Genomic DNA, 25000 nt, shown 5'->3' with positions numbered 1-25000 from the left:
CTAAGTGTTGACAGTGCTCCCCCAGACGACCGAAATCAAAGAAAAAACTGCCGCGGGACCAAGCCGTTCAAGGAAATGCCGTGGCGATTTTACAGTAACAGACTTGTCTTGCCTGAGAGCGGCCGCGCACCGGCAGCAGCACACAGAGAGCGGAGAGCGATTTGCAAAATAGATCATAGGTGAAACACACTTTGAAACACCTCAGAAAGGCCAGAATCAACATCTGCCCATCGCCCACGCATTCCCCGGCCCATCTTGACTCGCACAAGGAGCGTCTGCACGCAGGCAAGCAGGCAGGCAGGCACACAGGCAGGCAGCAGCAAAAGCGCTTCTGACACGCCCGCTGTACAGCCAGGAGGAAGGAGGAGAAGACACACGGAGGGAGGAGTTTGAATGAGAGGGGTGTTTCCTGTTGTTATGGAGGAAATTACTGTTCAAAACTATTGTTTAGAATGTCTGACGGTCTTACTGATGCCAAAAATGAATGGTTAAAGTGACTGTTTCACAAAAAGCCATTTATCTCTGAATAAATTTCCAGACGCTGAAACCATGCTGTACTCAACGGCTAATATCTACATAACTACTAACTCTGCAAACTAACTCTTTTAGACAGAGAAAGCACACATTCTATTAGTTATTTTTAGATGATTGGTGTTCATGAATTCTTAACAGAAAAGAATCCTCGGCTGTCTCTAAAATGAGCCAGAATCGTCAAAAACACCCCTGGCACAACTTACCTACAGGAATGAAAACATGGCTGGCATTCAATGTGTTAACAGTCTGTAATTTTTTTTATTTTTTTTTATTTTTTTGCAAATCTCTGGTGGACCACCAGGCGGAGCCACGCGGTCCGCGGACCACAGTTTGGGAACCAGTGCTCTAGTTGAAGGACAGTCTCTCTGATTTTCCAGCCACCCTGCGGTCCAAAACGACTTCAGTCTTTTTTCTTCGAGTGTATCATCTCTGGCGGACTGAGATCCTCAGAGACAGATACTGGGTATAGGTATCATCAGCTTTGGGCTCAATGTCAACCGGCTACTGAAGTGACATCCGCCTCCAGATTGGACATGTTCCTCTGCTCACCACAGTTGTAAACAGGTTATCCCTGAGTTACTGTCGCCTTTCTGTCAGCTCCGGCCATTCTCCTCTGACCTCCCTCACCAACAAGACATTCCTGTCCGCAGAACTGCCATGTTTGTTTTCTTCTCCACACCATTCTGTGTGAAGCCTAGAGACCGTTGTTGTGTGTGAAGATCCCAGGAGATCAGCTGTTTCAGAAACACTCAAACCAGCCCGTCTGGCACCAACCCCCCTCCATTCTGATGTTTGATGTGAACATGAACTGAAGCTGCTCACCTGTGTCTGCATGATTGTATGCTATTGCTGCCACCTGATTGGCTGACTGGATAATAATTGCATGGATACGCAGGTGTAATAAAGTGCTCGGGGAAGTCAGTGTACAGTACAGTCGTTGCGTCAGGCGGCCGGCAAGATTAAAAAGCGTGCGAGGTTATTCGTCACAGCTGCCTGCTATAGCGTCGTCAGTGATCTATTCATCCAGACTTGACGTGACAGTCTCCCTCTGTGTGCCGCCCGGTGTACTGCGTGCGTGCGTGCGTTACCCCCGCCCGCCATACTGCCATCCCTCAGTATCGATCTGGACGTCCTGTACGGCCAGATTGCTTTCAGCAGCCATCAGCTCTCCTGTCATAAAGGAAAAGCTGCAGCACAGATTTCACCTCCTTCTGGCGTTTGCAGGAGAGAGAGAGAGAGAGAGAGACAGAGAGAGAGAGAGAGAGAGAGAGAGAGAGAGAGCTACAGAGAGGGGGAGAGAGAGAGAGAGAGAGAGCTGATGGGAACGAACAAGGCTGCTGTGTTTTCCTCCACAGATGATTGAGAGTGAAGGATCTGGAGAGACGGAGAACGTCATGTTGATTTCCATAGCAGACAGGATGAAAAAGAATGATCTCTCGTTCTTACTGTGCTGCGTGTATGTCTCTCTCTCTCTCTCTCTCTCTGGCTCTCTCTCTCTCTCTCCCCTCTGTGTCTAGAGCGCTCTCTCTCTCTCATTCCTCTGGTCAATTATAGAGCTGAGACTTAAGGGCCTCCGGGTCGACCGTTAACAGTTATTGGGAGTTACAGTATGTGCCCTCAGTCTCTCTACCTGTCTCTGGCTCTCTGGCTCTTTCTCTATCTCTTCATCAGTGTCTCTCTCCCTCTCTCTCTCTCTCTCTCTCTCTCTCTCTCTCTCTCACACACACACACACACACACACACTTACCTGAGGGCACCAGCAGGTGTAATTATGGGCCAACAATAACTCCCCCCTCATGCTCACTCTGCTCCCGGCTGCGTAGCAAATGCATTGGCACATGGCCGCCACCATTATAAATCAATTTGACAGCCTCAGAGGTGAGCTGTTGAATACATGCATGTGGTTCCGCGGGGCGCGTCGTCCTGCGACTTACTCACACCAGGCTAAACACCACCATGTCCACATCCATCTCCATAGTGCGCGCCGGTATGACGACCGCAGCTAGGGGGCGGTAAAAGCAGCAGGGCCGGATGTATTTGGAGGAGGGTATATAGGGGATGATGCGGATAGGAGCTTTAGGCTGGGGAGCAGTGTGGAGGAGATGGTGCATGCAGGATGCAGAATGGCTGGGCGATATTAAACAGGAGGGAATGGGTACTGCGGGTATTGGCTGGATGGAAGAGGTGGAGCAGCTGGGTGGAAACTGGATGGGATCTGAGGTGGTTTGCGGAGGGTAAATGTCTGGACTGGGGTTATAATGTGCTGGATGGGGTTGGGGGCTAGAGGAAGCCGCAGATGTGGTTTGTTGCTAGGTGATGATGTTGAGATGCGGTCTGAGGCCTATAGGCTGGCAACCATAATAATAACTGTCTTTTTTACAGCACCATTCATACATTAGAAAATTTGTTGAAGTTGAGTTGAAGTCAGTGAGAAAGACGAGATGTTCTTTTTTCGGCGGGTGAGGGACAACATTCATGTTTTTTTTTTTTTTACAACGTTAATGATTAACGGTTTAATTGATCGTTAAGGTCCCCAACTAACGGTTAAGGAAAATGCATGAAATTCCCATGCCTAATTAGCATGCAACTCGAAGGGCTTTATATAAAATACATGGATTTTTTATTTATTTTTTTGTCTAGTAAAATCAGATTAAATAAAGCCTGTAGTGTTAGTTATTGGTTGTATTATTAGTAGGAGCATTGGTAATAATCATAGCAGTAGTGTCAGCTGCAGGTACAGTTGTAGTTGTAATAGTTGCTGTAATAGTCGTTTTAAAAGTTGTGGTCACAGTAGAGGGTATGCACACCCACTGGAACACGCCCCCTCAATCAGGAATGAGTGTCAAATTGAGTGTCAAATTCCTCCCTGAGCAGCAGGTGTCAGTTATCTAGGCTGATTACTGCATTCAAGCTCAGTCTTGCTGTGACTCAGTGGGCGTGACCCCACAGTGACTTCTGCCTCTGTGACATCACGTGCATACCCTCTGTAGTCGTGGCAACACAGTAGAGACTTGATCGGTCTCACAGTGGCAGGTGTTTGTCACTGAAACAGCACAAACCAGTCTCAGGACACTATTCAGCCTAGATATTATTCAGCCTAGACATCAACTGGTGCCTGTGATACTATAGGAGCCGCAGGACGGATGAGGTACACATTCTATTGTTTGTTCCAATGCCTCTTGTTCCAAAGTCCTGGTTCTGGAACGTGTTCAACTTATGCTGAAAAAAACTTTTTTTTTAACTTTAACTTTTTTTTTTTTTTTTACTGAGAATGGTGCATACTGATTGGCTATCTCTGCATACATATATACATCCATTGCCACAGGCTCATGCAATTTGCAAATGATCCTGCCTACCTGCTTGTACTTCCTGGAGGGGAAAGTTGGTTCAAATGGATGTCAAGGCGGGACATCCGCTCATTTCTCCAATCACCTGCCTCGGTTTTGTTTGTGTCGCGATCACTGACCTAAATAATATGGCCATCCACTATTTTTTGGACTCACGTTTTGCAGCAAATTGTTGTCTCACTGTCGCCATCTTGTGGTCCTTGCGCAGCTCACGTCAGACGGGGGTTTCCCAGAGCCGCAGCTCCGCCTCCTTTTGGTCCACGATCGGCAAGCTGCGCGATCACTGGCGAGTTATATAAGAAATGACCCCCTGCAGTTGTTATGAAAAGGTGAAGTTAGCGATATAGACTAAAACTGTGTTTTCCGACGGGACTTCGGAGTCCTGCCTCAAGTGGCCATTCAGGGAATTTCAGCTTTCAGGGTTACTTCCGCGTCCTGGTGGGAAAACCTCTGAGCTTGCCCACTGGTCATGATTGGTCGAATAATACCATTGAACTTCCTTCCGTCTGAAGCATGTTTTTTTTTCTTTGGAAGATGATTTTTTTCCCCTTCCAATATTTTATTTTCAGTTCTTTATAGAAGAACAGACGAACAAGACGAACAGGCTCAGACACAGGAAAAGGAAGGAAAGAAGAAAAAAACAATATTCAACATTACAACATGGTGCTACCCTCTGGCCAAATTTGAATAAGTAGGTACAGTAGTGTACTGGACAGACTCGGGAGTTAAAGTGGAGCTGATGTAGGTAGTGTGGGGTCAGGAGTTAAAGTGGAGCTGATGTAGGTAGTGTGGGTAGGCATGGGTCGATTTACGGTTTTACCGGTTCGGTTCGGTTCGGTTCGGTCTACGAGCCCAAACCGGTTTGATCACGTGCAAACCGAAAAAAAAATTAATAATAATAATAATAATAATAATAATAATAATAATAATAATAATAATAATAATAATAATAATAATTAAATAAGAAAATAGTGCCAATCCATTCTGATTGCACTATTTTTCGTATTAGCCTCTTCTCAAGTTGCACTAGTAGGCAAAAGTCTTATTTTGTTTATTATGTTGATGTTTGAAGAAAAGTTAAGCTGAATAGTTATGAGAAATAAAAACAGTGTGTTGTTACAGTTAAATGGTTCTGCTTATTTCTATTCAGTGTTAGTGCTGGTTGGCATACCAGCTTAGAGGTGCATTATCGCCACCAACTGCAGTCGCATTACAGTCATTTATGGGCTACACAATTTTTTTATTTATTTTTTGTAAAATTAGATATACCGGTTTGATACAGTGTTTTGGGGAATATCGAACCGGTTTCAAAATTTTCAAACCGACCTATGCCTAAGTGTGGGGTCAGGAGTTAAAGTGGAGCTGATGTAGGTAGTGTGGGGTCAGGAGGAGTTAAAGTGGAGCTGGTGGAGGTAGTGTGAGGTCAGGAGGAGTTAAAGTGGAGCTGATGTAGGTAGTGTGAGGTCAGGAGTTAAAGTGGAGCTGGTGGAGGTAGTGTGAGGTCAGGAGGAGTTAAAGTGGAGCTGATGTAGGTAGTGTGAGGTCAGGAGGAGTTAAAGTGGAGCTGATGTAGGTAGTGTGAGGTCAGGAGGAGTTAAAGTGGAGCTGGTGGAGGTAGTGTGAGGTCAGGAGGAGTTAAAGTGGAGCTGATGTAGGTAGTGTGAGGTCAGGAGGAGTTAAAGTGGAGCTGGTGGAGGTAGTGTGAGGTCAGGAGGAGTTACAGTGGAGCTGGTGGAGGTAGTGTGAGGTCAGGAGGAGTTAAAGTGGAGCTGGTGGAGGTAGTGTGAGGTCAGGAGGAGTTAAAGTGGAGCTGATGTAGGTAGTGTGAGGTCAGGAGGAGTTAAAGTGGAGCTGGTGGAGGTAGTGTGAGGCCAGGAGGAGTTAAAGTGGAGCTGGTGGAGGTAGTGTGAGGTCAGGACAGGAGGAGTTAAAGTGGAGCTGATGTAGGTAGTGTGAGGTCAGGAGGAGTTAAAGTGGAGCTGGTGGAGGTAGTGTGAGGTCAGGAGGAGTTAAAGTGGAGCTGATGTAGGTAGTGTGAGGTCAGGACAGGAGGAGTTAAAGTGGCGCTGGTGTAGGTAGTGTGAGGTCAGGAGGAGTTAAAGTGGAGCTGATGTAGGTAGTGTGAGGTCAGGAGGAGTTCAAGTGGAGCTGATGTAGGTAGTGTGAGGTCAGGAGGAGTTAAAGTGGAGCTGGTGGAGGTAGTGTGAGGTCAGGAGGAGTTAAAGTGGAGCTGATGTAGGTAGTGTGAGGTCAGGAGGAGTTAAAGTGGAGCTGGTGGAGGTAGTGTGAGGTCAGGAGGAGTTAAAGTGGAGCTGGTGTAGGTAGTGTGAGGTCAGGAGGAGTTAAAGTGGAGCTGGTGTAGGTAGTGTGAGGTCAGGAGGAGTTAAAGTGGAGCTGATGTAGGTAGTGTGAGGTCAGGAGGAGTTAAAGTGGAGCTGGTGGAGGTAGTGTGAGGTCAGGAGGAGTTAAAGTGGAGCTGATGTAGGTAGTGTGAGGTCAGGAGGAGTTAAAGTGGAGCTGGTGGAGGTAGTGTGAGGTCAGGAGGAGTTAAAGTGGAGCTGATGTAGGTAGTGTGAGGTCAGGACAGGAGGAGTTAAAGTGGCGCTGGTGTAGGTAGTGTGAGGTCAGGAGGAGTTAAAGTGGAGCTGATGTAGGTAGTGTGAGGTCAGGAGGAGTTCAAGTGGAGCTGATGTAGGTAGTGTGAGGTCAGGAGGAGTTAAAGTGGAGCTGGTGGAGGTAGTGTGAGGTCAGGAGGAGTTAAAGTGGAGCTGATGTAGGTAGTGTGAGGTCAGGAGGAGTTAAAGTGGAGCTGGTGGAGGTAGTGTGAGGTCAGGAGGAGTTAAAGTGGAGCTGGTGTAGGTAGTGTGAGGTCAGGAGGAGTTAAAGTGGAGCTGGTGTAGGTAGTGTGAGGTCAGGAGGAGTTAAAGTGGAGCTGATGTAGGTAGTGTGAGGTCAGGAGGAGTTAAAGTGGAGCTGGTGGAGGTAGTGTGAGGTCAGGAGGAGTTAAAGTGGAGCTGATGTAGGTAGTGTGAGGTCAGGAGGAGTTAAAGTGGAGCTGGTGGAGGTAGTGTGAGGTCAGGAGGAGTTAAAGTGGAGCTGGTGTAGGTAGTGTGGGGTCATGTTGGGCAGCCAGGGAGCAGTGTGGAGGTGGTGTAGTGTGCAGCAACACTGTAGTGGAATGTGTTTGTGGAGATTATTAAACAGCCATATATATTTGTGCTGCAGCCCCACAGGGCTCTGCTCTGCTCTTACCAGCTGGCAGATGGGTAATGAAACAGACCTCACTGGAGCTTCATCATCTCTCTCTCTCTCTCTCTCTCTCTCTCTCTCTCTCTCTCTCTCTCTCTCTCTCTCTCTCTCTCTCTCTCTCTCTCTCTCTCTCTCTCTCTCTCTCTCTCTCTCGTCTGTTGCATGGCGTTTTCCTCTTTGCACAAACACAGCAGCACAGAACTCCTGACTCACTTCTCTGATCTTCTACCCAACTTTCTGCCTCTCTCACGCTCTCTTTGACTCTCTGCTGGCTGCTGTCCGTCTCTCTGGAGGATCTGAAACCACTTTTACCTGTAAGATCTGTTGATTTATTCAGACAGAGAGCAGAGGGGATTGGCAGGAGACAACGTTCCGGTGGGATTCATTCTTACAGGCCAGGAGTGCGTACGTACGTACGTACGTACGTCTCCAGCGGTGGTGACGTGAACCACTCGGCCACTAGGGGGACCCAGCGAGTTGATAGCGTGTTGATATTACAGGAGGGACCAGAGGGGTTTGGAATGGGAATATAAGGTTGTGTCGGGATGGGCTGGAGGGACTTCATAAAGCAGAGGAGGAAGAAAACATTTGCACCAAAAGCCTGTTGGAAGTTTTTAGAAGCCCTGGCTAGAATATGATCAGGACATGAGGTGAACGGGTCTCGCTGGAGAAGAAGTGTAACATTGCATTATGGGGTGGGATGTTAGGAGACTGGAAGAGGAGATCGGATAACGGGAGACTAGAGATGAAACATTTCACATCACGATTATACTGAGCAAAATGATCGGGGTTATCAGTATTATGGTGGTATTGTTCAAACGTGCTGGACAGTTCCTAACTTTGATTGATGATGGACATTGTTTAGCGTGTTTTAAAGCGCTGTAATAATCAAACACGTGGTGGTAAGTCAAATTTGAACTTGTAATAAAAAACCGCCAGGAATTTGATCGCGGTTTATCACTGCTTAATCGTTTCATCCCTCTGGGAGACACGGAAATAATTGTATTTGGGAAGATTTGGATCGAACTCTTTGACGATGAAGCGAAGCTCAATGAATTCAGCAGAATTGGAGAAAAAAGCTGGTGGTGAACGAGAGAGAGGAAGGTGACGGAGGAGGAAGAACGTGTTGATGGAGAGAAGAAGAAGAGAGAGAGAGAGAGGAAAGAGAAAGAGACTACAGGGATCAATTAGGAGGAACTACTGTATGAGTTATGGTATTTGCTGCACCGAGTGCACATGTGCTTTTATTGCACTGGGACACGGTGTGGAGGAAGAGGGAGATTATTAACCACACACACAGAAAGCCAGAATGAAAGAATCAGAAAAGAGAAAGGTGGAGGAAGAGAGGGAGAGGCAGATGAGTAAACCTTGGGTCTCTCTCTCTCTCTCTCTCTCTCTCTCTCTGTCTCTCTTTCTCTCTCTCTCCTCCACTCTCCCTTTCTGCTTGTCTTGCACTTTCAGTGCGTGGAGGCCATTAAGGCGGACGGCAGTGTAACTCACCACTGATAATCAAGAGAGGGCGGGAGCGAGGGAGGGAGAGAGAGAGAGAGGGAGGAAGAGAGAGAAGGAGCGAGAGGGTGAGAGAGAGGGAGAGAGAGGGCGGGAGAGAGGGGGAGAGAGAGGGCGGGAGAGAGGGCGGGAGAGAGAGGGAGAGAGGGCGGGAGAGAGCGAGAGCAGATACACAGAGGAGAGACCCCCGAGCCTCCTTTATTACGTTATATTTTTCTATTGAGTCTGGCTGTGCAGTAATCTCTCAAAGTGGGAAGGAGGCGCAAGGAAAGTAATTTACGTGTGAATAATAAAGATGTGTGTAGACACGGGACGGGACAAATTTACTTTACAATTTTTTTTTTTTTATACTTTTTATTGTCATCTTGTATTTATATACGTTACATCTTGCTCATATTATATTGTAATGATGGCAATTTTTTTTTTCTTTTTTTTGTAAATATAATAAAGACAAAGAAATGCTTATAAACATACATACATAACATACATTCCATACATAACATGGGTGTATGCTTCACCCTGTGATGCTCCACGTAACCTACAGATACAAGTACAAATGCAAAGTGCCTGTAGACATAAAAAAGAAAAAAGAAAGAAAAGAAAAGAAAAAAGAAGACAAAAATAAATAAAATAATAATACAAATACAAGTAAAATAAAATAAAATACAAAAAAATAAATAGTGTTCCCCTATGTGACTGTCGACATTGGTATATGAAACATCAATTCACACATTTCAGGTCATTATTGGTATTTTGTCTAGTTACACTGAGAGAGATTACTTAACCGCCTGATAGTAATTTGACCAGTTAGACCATCTATCTTCAAATAGTATCAGATTCCCCCGAATCTTATAAGTTAGATACTCCATCTGGTAAATTTGTTGAACCGTTTCTCTCCATTTGTTTGCCGAAGGGCTTATTTTTTGAAGCCAATTTCTTGTTATTTGCTTCAGAGCTGTTATACGCAGTATCCTCACTAGGTATTTGTCATTTTTATTTTTTATTTCTTCCACCGTTCTGCCCAACAACACAGAGTTTACATTCAGATGGATGGCAGTCCTTAAGATGGTGTTAATTTCCTTCTGTATATTGTTCCAAAACGGTTGTAATACTGGGCAAAACCAAAAGATGTGGCCAAAGTTGGCATAAGGTTCACCACACTCCCTCCAGCAGTTTGGCAAAGTGTTACCGTTATATTTAGCTTGTTGTACTGGTGTTATGAAGTACCGTGATTGTATTTTCCATGCATACTCTCTCCAATAAGGAGAGGCTGTCGTCGTGTGTACATTCCGGTTCATTTCCTTCCAAATGACCTCCGATATGTTTGTATTAAGTTCTTCTTCCCATTTTAGTTTTGCCTTTGTGTCTTGTTGCTTATGGCTATTTTCTAAAATAGCATAAACTGCTGAGATTTGGTGTGGTATTCTGACCTTGCCATAATTATTTACCAAAAATTTAACCAGTGGATGAAGCGTATTTCTAGTCTTCCCTCTTATTTTACTTTTCTGAATGTAACTTCTTATTTGTAAATATCGGAAGAGGTGGGAGTGTGGTAAATCATAAAGTTGCTTTAAGGATTCAAATGACATGATTCCATTCTCATTTAAACATTGTCCAACTATAGTCAGTCCTTTCTGTGCCCATATATTAAAAGTTATACCGTGAGTATTGGGAGTGAAATCGGGGTCCTCCTGTATCTCTCTCAGTGCAATAAGATCATCCCTTATTTCAAAATTTCTCTTAATTCGACTCCAAGTCTCCAAAGTATTTCTGATCAATGAACTGTCTGTTACTTTTGTCTTTCGTGGGTTCTCTGTACAAAAAAGTATGTTTTTTATTGAAACATGACACATATGCTTCTCAATCGACCTCCACCTTGCTTCAGAATTGTCGTTTAACCAAGTGCGTGTTGACTGCATTTGAGCTGCATAGTAGTAGTGTTTTAGATTCGGAAGAGCAAGTCCTCCCTTCTCTTTAGCCATTTTAAGTGTCTTCATTTTAACTCTCGGTTTTTTATCATCCCACACAAATTTACTTAACATTCTATCCCATGTTTTAAAGACATTTGCACTTATACACACAGGTAATGTCTGAAATAAAAACAGAAACCTGGGGAGTACATTCATTCTGATTGCATCTATTTTTCCACCCAACGATAGAATAGCAGTTCTCCACCGGTTTAGGTCTTGTCTAATTTGTACTTCAAGACAGTTGTAATTCGATTCATAAATTAACTTAATATTCTTTGGTATAACAATACCCAAATATTTCACTTTGTCCTTGTCCCATTGCCATAGATATTTTTCTTTCAGTTCTCTGCTGACAGGGGCTCCTACAACCATTGCTTCACATTTCTGCATGTTTAACTTATAGCCAGAAGCTAGACCATAATCATTAATAGTTTGCATGAGTGCTGGTAGTGATTTCTCTAAGTTTGTGAGATACAGGACCACATCGTCTGCGTATAACGCCAATTTGTGCTGGTCCTCTGCTATTTTCACCCCTTCGATTTCATCAAACATCCTGATGTATTCTGCCAGAGGTTCGATACAAATTGCAAAAATTAAAGAAGACAATGGATCCCCTTGTTTTGTCCCCCGTTTTAGCTCAAAGCTGTCTGAGAGGGTTCCATTTGTTCTGACCTGTGCTCTTGATGTTTTATACATTGCTTGAAGCCATTTGATAAAAGTGTCATGGAAGCCAAACTTAATACATGTTTCTAAAATAAATGTCCATGACACCCTATCGAAGGCTTTCTCAGCGTCTAAGGTAAGAATCAGTGTTTGAATATTCTTTTTCTGTGAGTAATCTATTATATTCAAAGTCTGTCTAACATTATCACAAAGATATCTATCTGGGATAAAGCCTGTTTGGTCTGGGTTTATAATATGCGGAATAATCTTTGACAGTCTATTTGCTATGATGCTACTTAATAGTTTTTGGTCTACATTCAAAAGAGTTATTGGTCTATATGATCCACAGTCCGTAGGGTCCTTATTATCTTTGTGTATAACTGTAATTATGGAGTTACACCATGTATTTGGCCACTGACCGTGGTCCAACGCCCAGTTAAAAGTTTTTTCTAAAATTGGCAGTAATTCTATAACAAATTCCCTATAAAATTCCCCTGTGTACCCGTCGCTCCCTGGGCATTTACCCTTTTTTAACTTATTTATAACTATTTTAATCTCATCCATTGTAATTGGTAGCGTCAGGTCATTATTTTGTCTTTCAGTTAACTGCGGCAATTCTATCCCAGATAGATATTCCCTGATTCTATTTCGAGGGAGCAGATTGTCATCAGGACTATACAGTTGTTTGTAGTATTTTGCAAACTCTTGAGCTATTTCTTGTTTGCCTTTAACAATTGTATTCCTGGTTTGATCTTTGATAAAAGCAATGTTTGATTTTATCTGTTGTTTTTTTAATTTATAAGCCAAGATTTTCATTGCTTTTGCTCCGCTATCAAAGTATTGTTGTTTAGTAAATATCAATGATTTCTCTACCTTATCTGTTAGTAATCGGTCATATTCTTTCCTTAGTTCATTCAGAGAGCACAAGTCAGAACTATTTCCTTTAGCCTTATGTTTCAATTCCAAAATCTTTATTGATTGTTCTATTTCCTTTACTCTTTTTTCCCTCTGTTTCTTCTTGTATGATGCAAATGAAATAATTTCCCCTCTCAATACTACTTTTGCTCCCTCCCACAATATTACAGGGGAGACTTCTTCTGTATCGTTAATTTCTAAGTAATTTTTTATAATTGATCTTATTTTAATCTTAAAGTCTACCATTTGTATCAGGGAGTTATTTAGCCTCCACACTGTCCGGCCCCTTTTCAAGTCAAGATTCAGTTTCATAGTTGTCAAAGCGTGGTCTGAAAGTGTAATTAAATTTATGTTGCATTCTATTACACTTGACAGGTGGTTCTTAAACAGAAAAAAATAATCTAATCTTGAGTATTTACCATATACTTTTGAGAAGAAAGTGTAATCTCTTTCTTTCGGGTGAAGAGTCCTCCACACGTCTATCAACCCTAATTCCTTGACTGCTCCTCTCATTATTTTAGCAGCTTGGTCTGAGCTATGCTGTCTACCACTTTGTGTATCCATACTTGGGTCCATAATTAAATTTAGATCACCTGCAGTGATTGTCATTCCTCTACTTTCTAAAACTTTACAATTTACAAGAGTTGTAAAGGGAAATAAAATAGAGAGCGCTGCATTTTTAAATCAAGCTTAAAACCCATGCGTATACAATCGATAATGTTAAGTTCTGAGGCAATAAACGGACTCGTCTGCAGCACCATGGATTTAACATCAAAACACAAATATATGAGTTAAATGTGGGTTGGGTTAGATGATATTAAGCTAAAAAAATAAATAAGCTAAATGGTTCAGTTTCATTCCAAAATGAGATATCATCCATTTGACAAAAATGGCATGTACTGCTCCAAAAGTATTGCTGGTATAAAGAAAGAAAGCACATTTTGGGATATTATTATAACAGTTATGTGTATATGTTACAGTAGCTGTTCAAATGTCCCAGTTCCCCCTCAGTGAACTTCAGTTGACCGGATGGAGTCGTGTGTGTGTGTGTTAGTGTGGGCAGTGGTTAGAGAGGACGTTGAAAAAAGCTGCTGGGAACTGATGGCATTAGAGTAAGAATGGCTATAATAACAAGGACAGTTCCTTATTGTAATCACGTGTCATGATCATGTCAACGATGGTAGCACGGGAGAATGATCTAATCATGACATCATGACATGGTCAGAGAGGCTGATTCAGACTGCAGGGTCACACATGGGCTGAGATCTGCTGGTTGAGTGCTGCTCATATTCAGAGTTGGAAGATGTCATGGATACAGTGAGGAGAGCCAAATCATTTCAGATGTTGTATTTATTATATTATGTTCTTAGCTAATGAACAATTAACTAATTAACTTAACACTTAACTTGCTGACGTTTTTGAAGAAACCCATGCACAAGCGATGGCACCATGGCCAACTGCTCAGTGCACCCGTCATGTCTGAACGTGTCTGTGGATCTAAATCCACTTACGACTTTACACAGCCCGAAACAGTCCCCTCGTGTTTGAACGCAACATTTTAAGTATATTAGCATAGTGATGTGTGGAGTCTACGATGTTATTTTCTCTACCGCACACATGTGTGCAGGAGATCGCCCCCTCTTGGCTTGGAATGTAATCGATCCTCCACTCGAGCCCCACTTCACCACAATAATTGGAGACATGGACAGAACAGATTGAGCCAAAGGGACGGATCAGTCAGCGTGACGGGCCGCAGAAATGACATCAATATTCTGGGCCGGTTCTGTCTCATTATTAGATCATAGCAGCGGTGGAGTTGGGAAGAGAGTACATCTGAAAGTTTGAAAAGTCATATTTCAATTTGTTAGAGCGTTTAAACGCGCGAGCATTACTCCTCCGTGGAGGTTGAAAACGAGCCAAGCTCCCGACATTAGCTTTGCCCTGTGGCGATGCTGCCTGTCACCTGCCACATCCAGGCTTTTCCCCCAGCGCGCAATATCCATACTGGCAAGAAAGTGAAATTGCTTCTGGAGGAGGTAGCACCCCCAGACCCAGCCAACGTCTCCTTTGCCGTGTGTGTGTGTGTGTGTGTGTGTGCGTGCGCGCGCGTGTGTGTGTGTGTGTGTGCGTGCGTGTGTTTGTCACGAGTATATAGCTTTTAGAAAATAACAAAGGCAACAAAATAAGGAAGGAAGAAAGTGATTTTCAGAGGCAGCAACGACAGGTTTCCCCCCCGAGCGGCCGATTCTGAGAATTAAGGAGTCACACAAAGACCTCTCGAACAATGTGAAATCAACATTTCACATGGCAAAGACTACGCGGGAGGTGTTGAAAAGGCTACTGAAGGCCATAGACAACTAGGAACAAAACACCAAGGAGAAGACAGACTAGGAACAAAACATCCAAGAGGAGACAGACTAGGAACAAAACAACAAGGAGGAGACAGACTAGGAACAAAACATCCAAGAGGAGACAGACTAGGAACAAAACACCAAGGAGAAGACAGACTAGGAACAAAACATCCAAGAGGAGACAGACTAGGAACAAAACAACAAGGAGGAGACAGACTAGGAGTATATAAAATGACTCAACTTTGTTCTGGAGAGCACGACAGATGGCGGCGGGAGAATAGAGACAGAGCGAGAGAGGAAGAGAACAAGAACGATGGGAGTCGCTAAACGCCTTTAGTGAGTTTTAGAGATGGATGATGATGAGGAGGATGTTGATGATGATGATGGAGGAGGAGGAGAGAGAGAGAGAGGAAGGGGGAGGTAATGATTGGAATGCTTCCAGCCAGCACCGCGTCGCGGATGGAACGATGAGAGGGGAGGGAGGATGGGAAGAGACAGAGAGGAGGACCGGGGAGAGACCGACCGGAGAACGTGGAGGAACGAGTGAGCGTGACGACGAGGAGAAGATGGGAGAGGAGAGGAGTTGGGGAGAGAGGGAAGGGGGTGAGGAGGAGGTGGTGGAGGAGGCTAAGGTCAAGATTCGACCCTGTGGCGTCCCGTGGGTAATGGGAATGAGGAGGGGCGGGAGGAAGCAGGCGACATGATAATCAATTTGAGGCTGAATCGGAAACACGAACCACTGGGGGGGCCTCGTTCCCCCTACCAGGCCTCCAGATGGCCCCGAACCCAACCCTGTGTGGGCCCTGTCAGAGCACCACGTGTGTGTGTGTGTGTGTGTGTGTGTGTGTGTGTGTGTGTGTGTGTGTGTGTGTGTGTGTGTGTGTGTGTGTGTGTCTGTGTGTGTGTGTGTGTGTGTGTGTGTGTGTGTGTGTGTGTGTGTGTGTGTGTGTCTGTGTCTGTGTCTGTGTGTATGTCTGTGTGTGTGTGTCTGTGTGTGTGTCTGTCTGTGTGTTTGAGAGACAGTGCCATCTGCCAGGAGTGCACTGGGAGTTCAGCTGATGTGTTTGCTGACACAGGGGGCGCTGTGGGATGTGTGTGTGTGTGTGTGGGGGGGGGGGGGGGGGGGGGGTTGGTTACAGCACCACACACTGGTGGTGACTATCAGTGAGGTGAGATAAATGGCTAAAGCACTGGACAGCATTGCACATGACAGCTAAATACACAAACAGACGTTTGCACGTAAACATCTTCACAGTTCACACACACAATCTTTCAAAAGCAGGGCTTTTTCCTGCATTAGAATGTTTGGCGCCCCCCAAAGGGCACCAAAAAAAAAACTCCTGACAGTGACTGATATATTTGAGATCAGGACAGCGCTGCCTGCATACTAACTCACGCTCAACATTTTTACTGGATCATTTTAGAGAGTTTCAAGGTTAAAGTCAAACATTTTGTACCTTTAAATGGCTTACTTTCTAAAACTTGCTGTAAAAACCTGAAACCTGAAAAAAATATGGACAGCCACCGTAACGTCAGCCATTGGTTTTTTGGAGTCGTTTTGAAGCCTAGTGTGGCCGTCGCCATCTTGGGGTTCTTGCGCAGCACGAGACCAGGGGCGTTTCTCAATACCAAGAATGCATTCTTGTTCTTGGGTTCTTGGGGAGAACGTTCTTGCTAGTCGTTCTTGGAAGAATGAACTTGCTAGGTCACAAGCACACATGACGCTGTTGGCAGTTTGAGACGATGCGTTCTTGAGAGTATTGCGCAATACCAGCGCAGAGGCCGCCTGCAGTACTACACAAATAAAAAGCTCAGCTGATGTAGATGCAGCCAATTGTGCTCTGGAACTTTTTGCCATTTTTCGCCATAAATGTTCGTAAAGTGGCACTTATTGAAACCTACTACCCTGCTTGTAGGCATCAAAAGTCATCAGAAATTAAGAAATAAAACTTTAAATTGTAAAAAACTTTCCGGAGCTTATGGCGTCTTCTCTGCTGCGTTCTGCCTCTGCTTATGCCGAAATGCATGCTGGGATATCTGCCTTGCCAAGTTGACACAAGTCACCAACCAGAGCATCCTCGGTAAAGTGGGCGTGTCGAGAACACATCCGGGAATTTTAAGCGTTCTTGGCGAAATGTGAACTTTGTATTGGAACAGTACTTGGGCTGCGACTGATGACGTTTCACAGGGACACAAGAACGCAAGAACACACAAGAACGCTTATTGAGAAACGGCCAAGGGCTTTCCCACAGCTGGAGCTCCGCCTGCTATTGGTCCGTGATCGGCAAGCTGCACGATCACTGGACAGGCAACCTGTCAATCACCCCCTTTTCTATCATCTATTTTACTCTAAACAGTTATTTAAAAATGCACCCCCACAGTAGTTATGAAAGGTGAAAATATATAGACCAAAAGCGTGTTTTCAACCAGGATGTAAACACGTTTTAATTATTTTGTAAACGGGCATTTTATCATGGGGATTTGACTCGTTTTGGGAGCCAGCCTCAAGTGGCCATTTGAGGAACTACAGCTTTCAGTATCACTTCTGTGTCCGTCTGTCTACATGGGAACAAAACAACGCAAACAGACTCGATGGAGGTCAACCCCCCTATTGAAAAGCATCAAATGAAATGCGCACACATGTACGTACATCCTCATCAGTCATCACTATTGTTGTTGTTGTTATGTACAAACATTTGAGGAGGAGCACCACGTGTGTCTTGTGCAACGGCGTTGGAAGCACGGTGCGGTGGGCGCTGCAGCACCCCCTGGTGGCAAGAGATGTAAAAAAAAAAATAATAATATTTTTTTTTTTTTTTTTTTTTACAGTGCACCTGAACGCAACATGCAAAATACCCGCTGAATAAGTGTCCAAATGTTCATGTAATTCTGGCCAATACTCCACTTCTGTTATAACATTTCAGTCTGGAAGATATAATCTTTATGACTACCTTAAAAGGCTAAATGAATAGCTTAGAAAATGAATAGCACCGGGGGCCCATGGTACTATTAATCCGGCCCTGGATATATCGGAGGAATAGCAGGTAGGCTATCACTGTCCCTGAGTCCTGAGGGTAAATTGAGTAATGCTGCAGAGAAGAGGAGAAGACACTGAATAATGACATCACAACAGTATAATCCTAATGTTAATTTAAAATTTAATATTCCTCTAAATATGGCTAAAAGTCCAAAAAGGGTGGGAGAGAGAATGAAGATTCCAACACAGCAGTGGGAGCAAGTGGTGACATGGAGGTGAGTGAGAAAAGGTGACTGAATAATGACACAACAGTCTAATCTTAATATTAATATTCCTCTAATCTGGCGACAAAGTGGCCAAATTTTTTGGCGCCCTGTGGGCGCCGTCAGCCGTCGCCCCCAATGTTCAATTGGTGGCAGCACCCCCTACCTAAAAGTACTTCCAACGCCCCTGGTCTTGTGCCTTTGTGCAGCAAACTTTGCAAACTTTGTGCCTACTCAGGACTTCAGTTCCCTCCTCTCCTCTGCAAAGTAGAGCGGCGTCATTTGTTTTCTATGTTGTGCCATCGATCATTCAGTAAGTCACGCTGGTGTCACATTAGTTCACATGCTGGATATGTCAAAGTCTTCATACGCACAGATCTTTGAGTACAGACGACTCCAGAACGAAAACGCCTCCTCGATGAAGGATCACAGGCGTACCCGGGCAGGGAAACTTGTTTAATGTAAATCAATTCTGTGAGCTCTTTGAAAAACGATCAGGGTATAAAAAATAAAAAATGATCCAGTTACGATGGATGAACGTGTGACTGTGTGGATCGATGGATGGGTGAACGGTATAAGACACACACACACACACACACACACACACACACACACGCTATGATGCTGAGCTGCCCAGGGGATGAATGGAGTGAGTGAGTGAGTGAGTGAGTGAGTGAGAGACCGGGGGCATGATGGGGCTTGAGGAGGAAGGGAACGAGGAGCAAACGAAGGAGACGAGGAGGACAGAGGGAAGGAGGAGCGGTGACAGTGAGCTGAAACAGGAAGCCATTGAGTGAACTGGCTTTGAGTAAGCAGCAGGCAGTGGCATTCCTGAGAAGCCTTCCTGGAGGTCAGACGTTGTTGTTTTGATCTCCAGTGGTAAATCTTAAGCATCTCCTCCTCTCTAGTAGAACAACCACTATCCTCACCGCCAATTAATATGTCCCCAGACCATCAACTCTCTCTCTCTCTCTCTCTCTCTCTCTCTCTCTCTCTCTCTGTGTGTGTTTTGTCTCCTCTCCTCACCTCACCTCAGAGTGTAGTCCGTTTGTCACGCCCGGCCGGCCTCTCCCCACTTTAATTGGTGCTCGTTAAAGAAGTCCCAAAAAAGGCTGTTTTTGCTCAATTTTCACCCAAAAGCGACGGGAGGGGAAAAGTCTCTCCAAATGTGAATGAATGGAGGATCTATGTGAACACTGGCAATTAGTGCAGGCTGACAGATGAGCAAGGCCACTGGAGACTTTGATGACCACAAGGCTTGTACACAACACACACACACACACACACACACACACACAGACGTGCACACACACACGCAACACGCCTGGTTGGCCAGCAGGGCGGCCATGTAGACAAGACAACTGTTTGATTTAGGCCAAGCAAGAAGCAAATTGGCTTTTCTGTTCTTGCTTAGCATAAACACACACAACACACACACACACACACACACATGCACACACACACACAACACACACACACACACACACACACAACACACACACACACACACATGCACACACACATGCACAGACACACACACACAGACACATCTGCAGTTTACATGTTGCCATGGTTATCATCTCTCTGTGTTTCCATATGCGGTTATGGAAATGCTGCAGCCTATAGGGGGGGTTGGATTACTTTTGTTTTGTGTGCTGATGCATTCTGTAGGTTTAGCTTTAGTTTTCTATAGACCCTTTTCACGGTGGCCATTTTGTGTCTACAAGGCAGGATAAACACAGGTGTACCAAAACATTAATTACGGTTTCCAACGTCCAGTCCATTTAGGTTGTTCCAGTGCTGGGGCCCTAATTAGTGAGTTGATTGCACCTGTGTCTACCCTGCCTTTCAGACACAAAATGGCAGCTGTGAAAAGGGGTCTATCGTTTGTTCTTGAAACATTGAATAAACTTGACATGACCATCATCACCTTGACGGCATCCGCTAAATTTTTACACTAAATGTTTACGCCTTCTCTCCTCTCCTCCCCTGGTCCTCTCCTCTCCTCCACTCCACTGCACCTCCTTCCCTCTGGTCCAGGTGAGCCGGCGGTGACCCGGGAGAACAACTGTCTGAACGCAGCCAAGGCGTGCAACCTGAACGACACGTGTAAGAAGTACCGCTCGGCCTACATCAGCCCGTGCACCAGCCGGGTCTCCACCGCCGAGGTGTGCAACCGGAGGAAGTGCCACAAGGCCCTGCGGCAGTTCTTCGACAAGGCAAGGCACCCGTGATGATCATAATAATAAATAAGATGTTTGGTTTTCCACTACAGAACTTTGACACTGACGCAGTCTTTTTTCTCCATCATTGTCATATTGTTAAAACAAAAAATTGAATAACTTAATTGGGACCATTTCAAATAAGCAACAATGTCAAAGATGATCAAATTACAGAGAGCACATGAGATTGATAATTATTTTGATGTATGTTTTGATTTTTTGTTTTGTTTTTCTCCCACAGCTGAAAATTTTGCCTTTTGCAGTTAGATAGTTGTTATTTGTCCCGCAGGAAATGTGTTTTCACAGTCATCACAGTGCATGCTCCAGAACATTGATGATCACACCATACAGATACATAAACGCATATCACTCTTGAAACCGTTAGCCAATCAGAACAGAGGGCTCGTTAATGGAGGCCTTAAAGGAGCAGTCCAAAGTGAACGTGTCGATTGCTGTTCCACTCAGGTCCCTGCTAAGCACAGCTACGGCATGCTGTACTGCTCGTGCCCGCCCAGCGACCAATCGGCTTGCTCCGAACGCAGGCGTCAGACCATCGTGCCCGTGTGCTCCTACGAAGAGAAGCAGAAACCCAACTGTCTGGAACTGCAGGGGTCCTGCAAGACCAACTACATCTGCAGGTAACAAACAATACACAAGACATTTCTCGCTAAGAAAGGTGAGCCCACCTACGCCTTTCAAGCCTAGACGAATATCTACATTGTGCACTGAAACAAAGAACTACAGTGTATATCTGGAAGTACTTACTGCGGATTCTAACACGCGCGCGCGCACACGCACACAGACGCACACACTCTGTCTGTTTCTTTCTGTCTTGAGAGTTACTAGTCACAAAAGTCACAGATGTACCAAGAGAATAAGAAATATAGTGTGTGGCTGATAAGAAATATACTGTGTGGCTGATAAGAAATATACTGTGTGGCTGAGGTCTCAGTGAACCAAACTGACTGATGAGTGCTGCCGAACCACGTTAATGAGATTAACTTTGAGGTGAGGGAGAGAGAGAGAGAGAGAGAGAGAGAGAGAGAGAGAGAGAGAGAGAGAGAGAGAGAGAGAGAGAGAGAGAGAGAGAGAGAGAGAGAAGACAAGACGAGAGAGAGAGCGAGAGAGAGAGAAGACAAGACGAGAGAGGGAGAGAGAGAGAGAGAGAAGACGAGAGAGAGAGAGAGAGAGAGAGAGAGAGAGAAGACAAGACGAGAGAGAGAGAGAGAGAGAAGACGAGAGAGAGAGAGAGAGAGAGAGAGAGAAGACAATAGAGAGGGAGAGAGAGAGAGAGAAGACGAGAGATAGACAAGACAAGAGAGAGAGAGAGAGAGAGAGGGAGAGAGAGAGAGAAGACGAGAGAGAGAGAAGACAAGACGAGAGAGAGAGAGAGAGAGAGAGAAGACGAGAGAGAGAGAGAGAGAGAGAGAGAGAGAAGACAATAGAGAGGGAGAGAGAGAGAGAGAAGACGAGAGATAGACAAGACAAGAGAGAGAGAACACCAGGGGCCTGTACTACGAATGTTGTATAAGAAGATCCAGGATCTGTCCCTTGATCTGGTTTGTCTAAACCAGATCAGCTCGATTGTAGTTAACTTGTACTACGAACGTCGATTGCCACTCGTTAACTCGAACCAGGTTTTTCTAATCAAGCTCTCAGCTCGTGCACATAAAAATGCCCGTGCACTGGAGCTCGTGCCCGCAAAAGAGGCGTGGTTTTTAACAACTGCCAATCAGAGTGCAATATGGACTGCTCCAACTCCTACAGCGCAAGACACGCCTATTTCCTCATTGAATGAAACCGCAAATGCAAATCTGCGTTGGATATTATTACTGTTCCCGAATGACTGTCTAAAGTGACCACTTTTATCCACACCAGTAATTTCTTTGAAGAGCGGTTTCGTAGGCTATCTACAGCTCTCTATCTACAGTCTTTTGTGGAAGCAATGTGTAATCTATCTCAGTCCAAAATCCGTATGTAGCTATAGACCATTTAGGCTCAATGAATAATAATGATCCGTGTCTGTACTTTGTTCAGTATATTGTATTTCAATTTGTAACCGTCAAATAAAATAAAATAAAATAAAATAAAATAAAATCAATGTGTTTAGTCGCACTGATTGAATAATTCCTATAGGCTAATCAATAAAAAAAAGAATGATAATAAAATAAAATAAATGCTTCTGAACTGAATCGACACGGTACGTGCGGGCATAGATTTCATTTATAAAAAATAGCCTATTTTGTGGTCACATATTGTCAGCAGAGTCGCATATCTCCATATTTCATATAATGATGCTGGAAATATGAAGTTCAATCGAATCATACAGGCCAAAAGCAACAGAGTTGCAGCTGCAAAATGCAGGAGTAGCCTAGATATGAATCATCTTAATATGGGATCGCCTGTGTGCAGGTGATCCCATATTAAATTGCTTATATGTAGTAGGCTATTCCAGCATGTAGGCTATGACCATTTCAATTCCAACCCAACGTCAGTCTCAGCTCCGTTGCGCACACGGCACCATGCGCTTTGGAGACGTTTATGTAACCTTTTTATGCCGGTTTAGTGATATTTCTCCACTCACTATTCAGCTGCAATCGATCAGCGGGATCAAACAACGTATCTAGGCTACTTAAAAACACAAAAATGAATATATAAAAACATATTCCAAAGTGGTAAGTAGGGCTTAATTAAAATAGCCAACAAGTGCAAGGCTTTAGTCCTTGATTAACATTAACATTGATTAACATTACTCATTCAACATTACAATTCGTGCTTCTTCCTAGATGGGAAACTCATCCAGAAAGGGGTTGGCCATTTTTCCAAACTGCTGATTTGATTGGTTCGTGGGCGGTGTATTTAAGGTCTAATCTTATCCTTGCAACTTAACCTGCTGCGGACCAGGTTAAGTGTGAAGCATAAGTTGCTATGGAAATATATGTCGGTAAGAAGTTAACTTGCTTTGTAGTACGGCCAAACCAGGTTTAAACCTGAAGTTACCTCGCTAAACCACTAATCTTGCTTTGTAGTACAGGCCCCTGGTCTCTCTGCAGCATGGCCTCTCCTCCCAGGCTGTTTGTCAGTAGTTAGCAGAGACAGATTAGAGCCATGCGCTTCTACAAGCTCCCTCACCATATGGTCAGGTGTGTTCGCCTGGCTGGCGTTGACACAACTCTCACTACGCACTGCTCTGCTCCGCTCCGCACACATGATTGGTGCGATTAGATGCGATCGCACCGTGCGTGTGTGTGTGTGTGTGTGTGTGTGTGTGTGTGTGTGCACGCACTCTCGTGTGTGTGTGTGTGTGTGTGTGCGTGCGTGTGTGTGTTAAGAGACAGTAGAGCTATTCAAGGTCTTTGAGGCATCAGAGTTCAGAGTTCAAAAGGCACACTAAGTGGTTGTGGTTTGCGTCACGGAGCCAGTCTATTGCATTCGATCTCACTTGAGAAGGTGAATTCCTTTGGAAAGCCAGACTCCATTTCAATTTCACGTGCCGATGCACCCGGGGGGGGAAGTGTAAACAAACAGGTGAAACCAGTTAATAAAAATAAAATAGAGTTTGGTCCAGAATTGCCAGATGCAAAGCAGCAGCTGAGCAGCAGCATACATAACAGCGCCATCTTAACGTTCTGAAGGCAGCAATTTAGACGGCTAATTTGCATTTGGAATGAATGACTTCCTGCGGGATCTGAATGACTTCCTGCGGGATCTGAATGACTTCCTGCGGGATCTGAATGACTTCCTGCGGGATCTGAAGACTAAATATTGTCGGCTCGCATTTCACTACACCTCCCAGTCACATTGGCCATCTGAATTTCTCATGCTAAATCTATTGCCACTATAATCATGTTTGCGCGTGTGTGTGTGTGTGTGTGTGTGTGTGTGCGTGTGCGTGCGTGTGTGCGTGCGTGCGTGTGTACGTGCGTGCGTGTGTGTGTGTGTGCGTGTGCGTGCGTGTGTTTTACAGGTCACGTTTGGCTGACTTCTTTTCCAACTGCCAGCCGGAGCCTCGCTCGCTGTCTGGTTGTCTGAAGGAGAACTATGCCAACTGCCTCCTCGCATACTCGGGTCTTATTGGTGAGTACGCCCACACACACGTACGCACACACACGTACACACACACACACACACACACACACACACACACACACACACACACACACACAACCACACCTGTTTCCATTGGCCAACCTTATCTTATTTGTATTTTTTATTTTTTTATTTACTTTATTGCCACAACAGCTGGACAGTTGTTTGGAATTTGCTGCAATGCACTCATAAAAAACATCACATTTTGCTCAAAGTGTATTTTGGTTGTTAACTGACTTTAATGACATCGGTACCGCAGTTCATTATTTGTGTTTGTTAATTGACGTTTCTGGACGCCTTATTTATTTTCATTAGTATTTTCATTCACATTCCCTCTACAACTTAAACATTGCTTGTTAGCAATCTTAGCATTCTAGCATGCCAAGCAATAGCACATTATTTCAGCAACAGTTGGCTTTACATAAAACATGAAAAGCATTGAGACAAAGTGAAAGTGAAAGTAAAATTCCTATAAAAGAACAAGCAAAATGCATTGCATGAAAAAACTAAGTTCTCAATGCTCCCGGGGCATGCCAGAAGGGCAGTTGAATCAAACTGAGTCAAGTGACCAACCAAGAGAGAGAGAGAGATGGAGGGAGGGGAGAGAGAGAGGGGGGGGAGAGATGGAGAGAAAGGGGGGAGGGGGAGAGAGAGAGGGAGATAGATTGAGAGAGAGAGGGAGGGGGAGAGAGGAAGAGAGAGAGGGGGAGAGAGAGGGAGAGAGAGAGGGGGAGAGGGAGAGAGAGAGATCTGAAGGGGGAGAGAGAGAGAGGAAGGGGGGAGAGAGAGAGGGGGGGAGAAATGGAGATAAAGGGGGGAGGGGGGGAGAGAGAGAGGAAGATAGATTGAGAGAGAGAGGGAGGGGGAGAGAGAGAGAGAGGAAGGGGGGAGATAGAGAGAGAGATGGAGCA

At 44.7% G+C, this 25000-nt stretch overlaps 1 protein-coding gene across 1 annotated transcript in view; it reads left to right on the top strand.

The window, feature by feature from the left end:
* The window catches only part of gfra1a (gdnf family receptor alpha 1a), a gene marked incomplete at both ends in the record, with an annotated part of 128764 nt that overhangs the window by 80240 nt on the left and 23524 nt on the right, over nt 1–25000 (top strand). The window contains 3 exons of the mRNA XM_083658371.1: nt 19819–19997; nt 20466–20638; nt 23968–24077. Of these exons, the coding sequence (XP_083514497.1) occupies nt 19819–19997; nt 20466–20638; nt 23968–24077 (462 nt within the window). The remainder of the gene's footprint in view (nt 1–19818; nt 19998–20465; nt 20639–23967; nt 24078–25000) is intronic.

Source organism: Poromitra crassiceps (genome assembly GCF_964638095.1).
Source record: "Poromitra crassiceps genome assembly, chromosome: 22".
NCBI classification, from domain to species: domain Eukaryota; kingdom Metazoa; phylum Chordata; class Actinopteri; order Beryciformes; family Melamphaidae; genus Poromitra; species Poromitra crassiceps.
The sequence above is the reverse complement of the archived record's forward strand: the minus strand, read 5'-3'. Positions and strand labels throughout refer to the sequence as shown.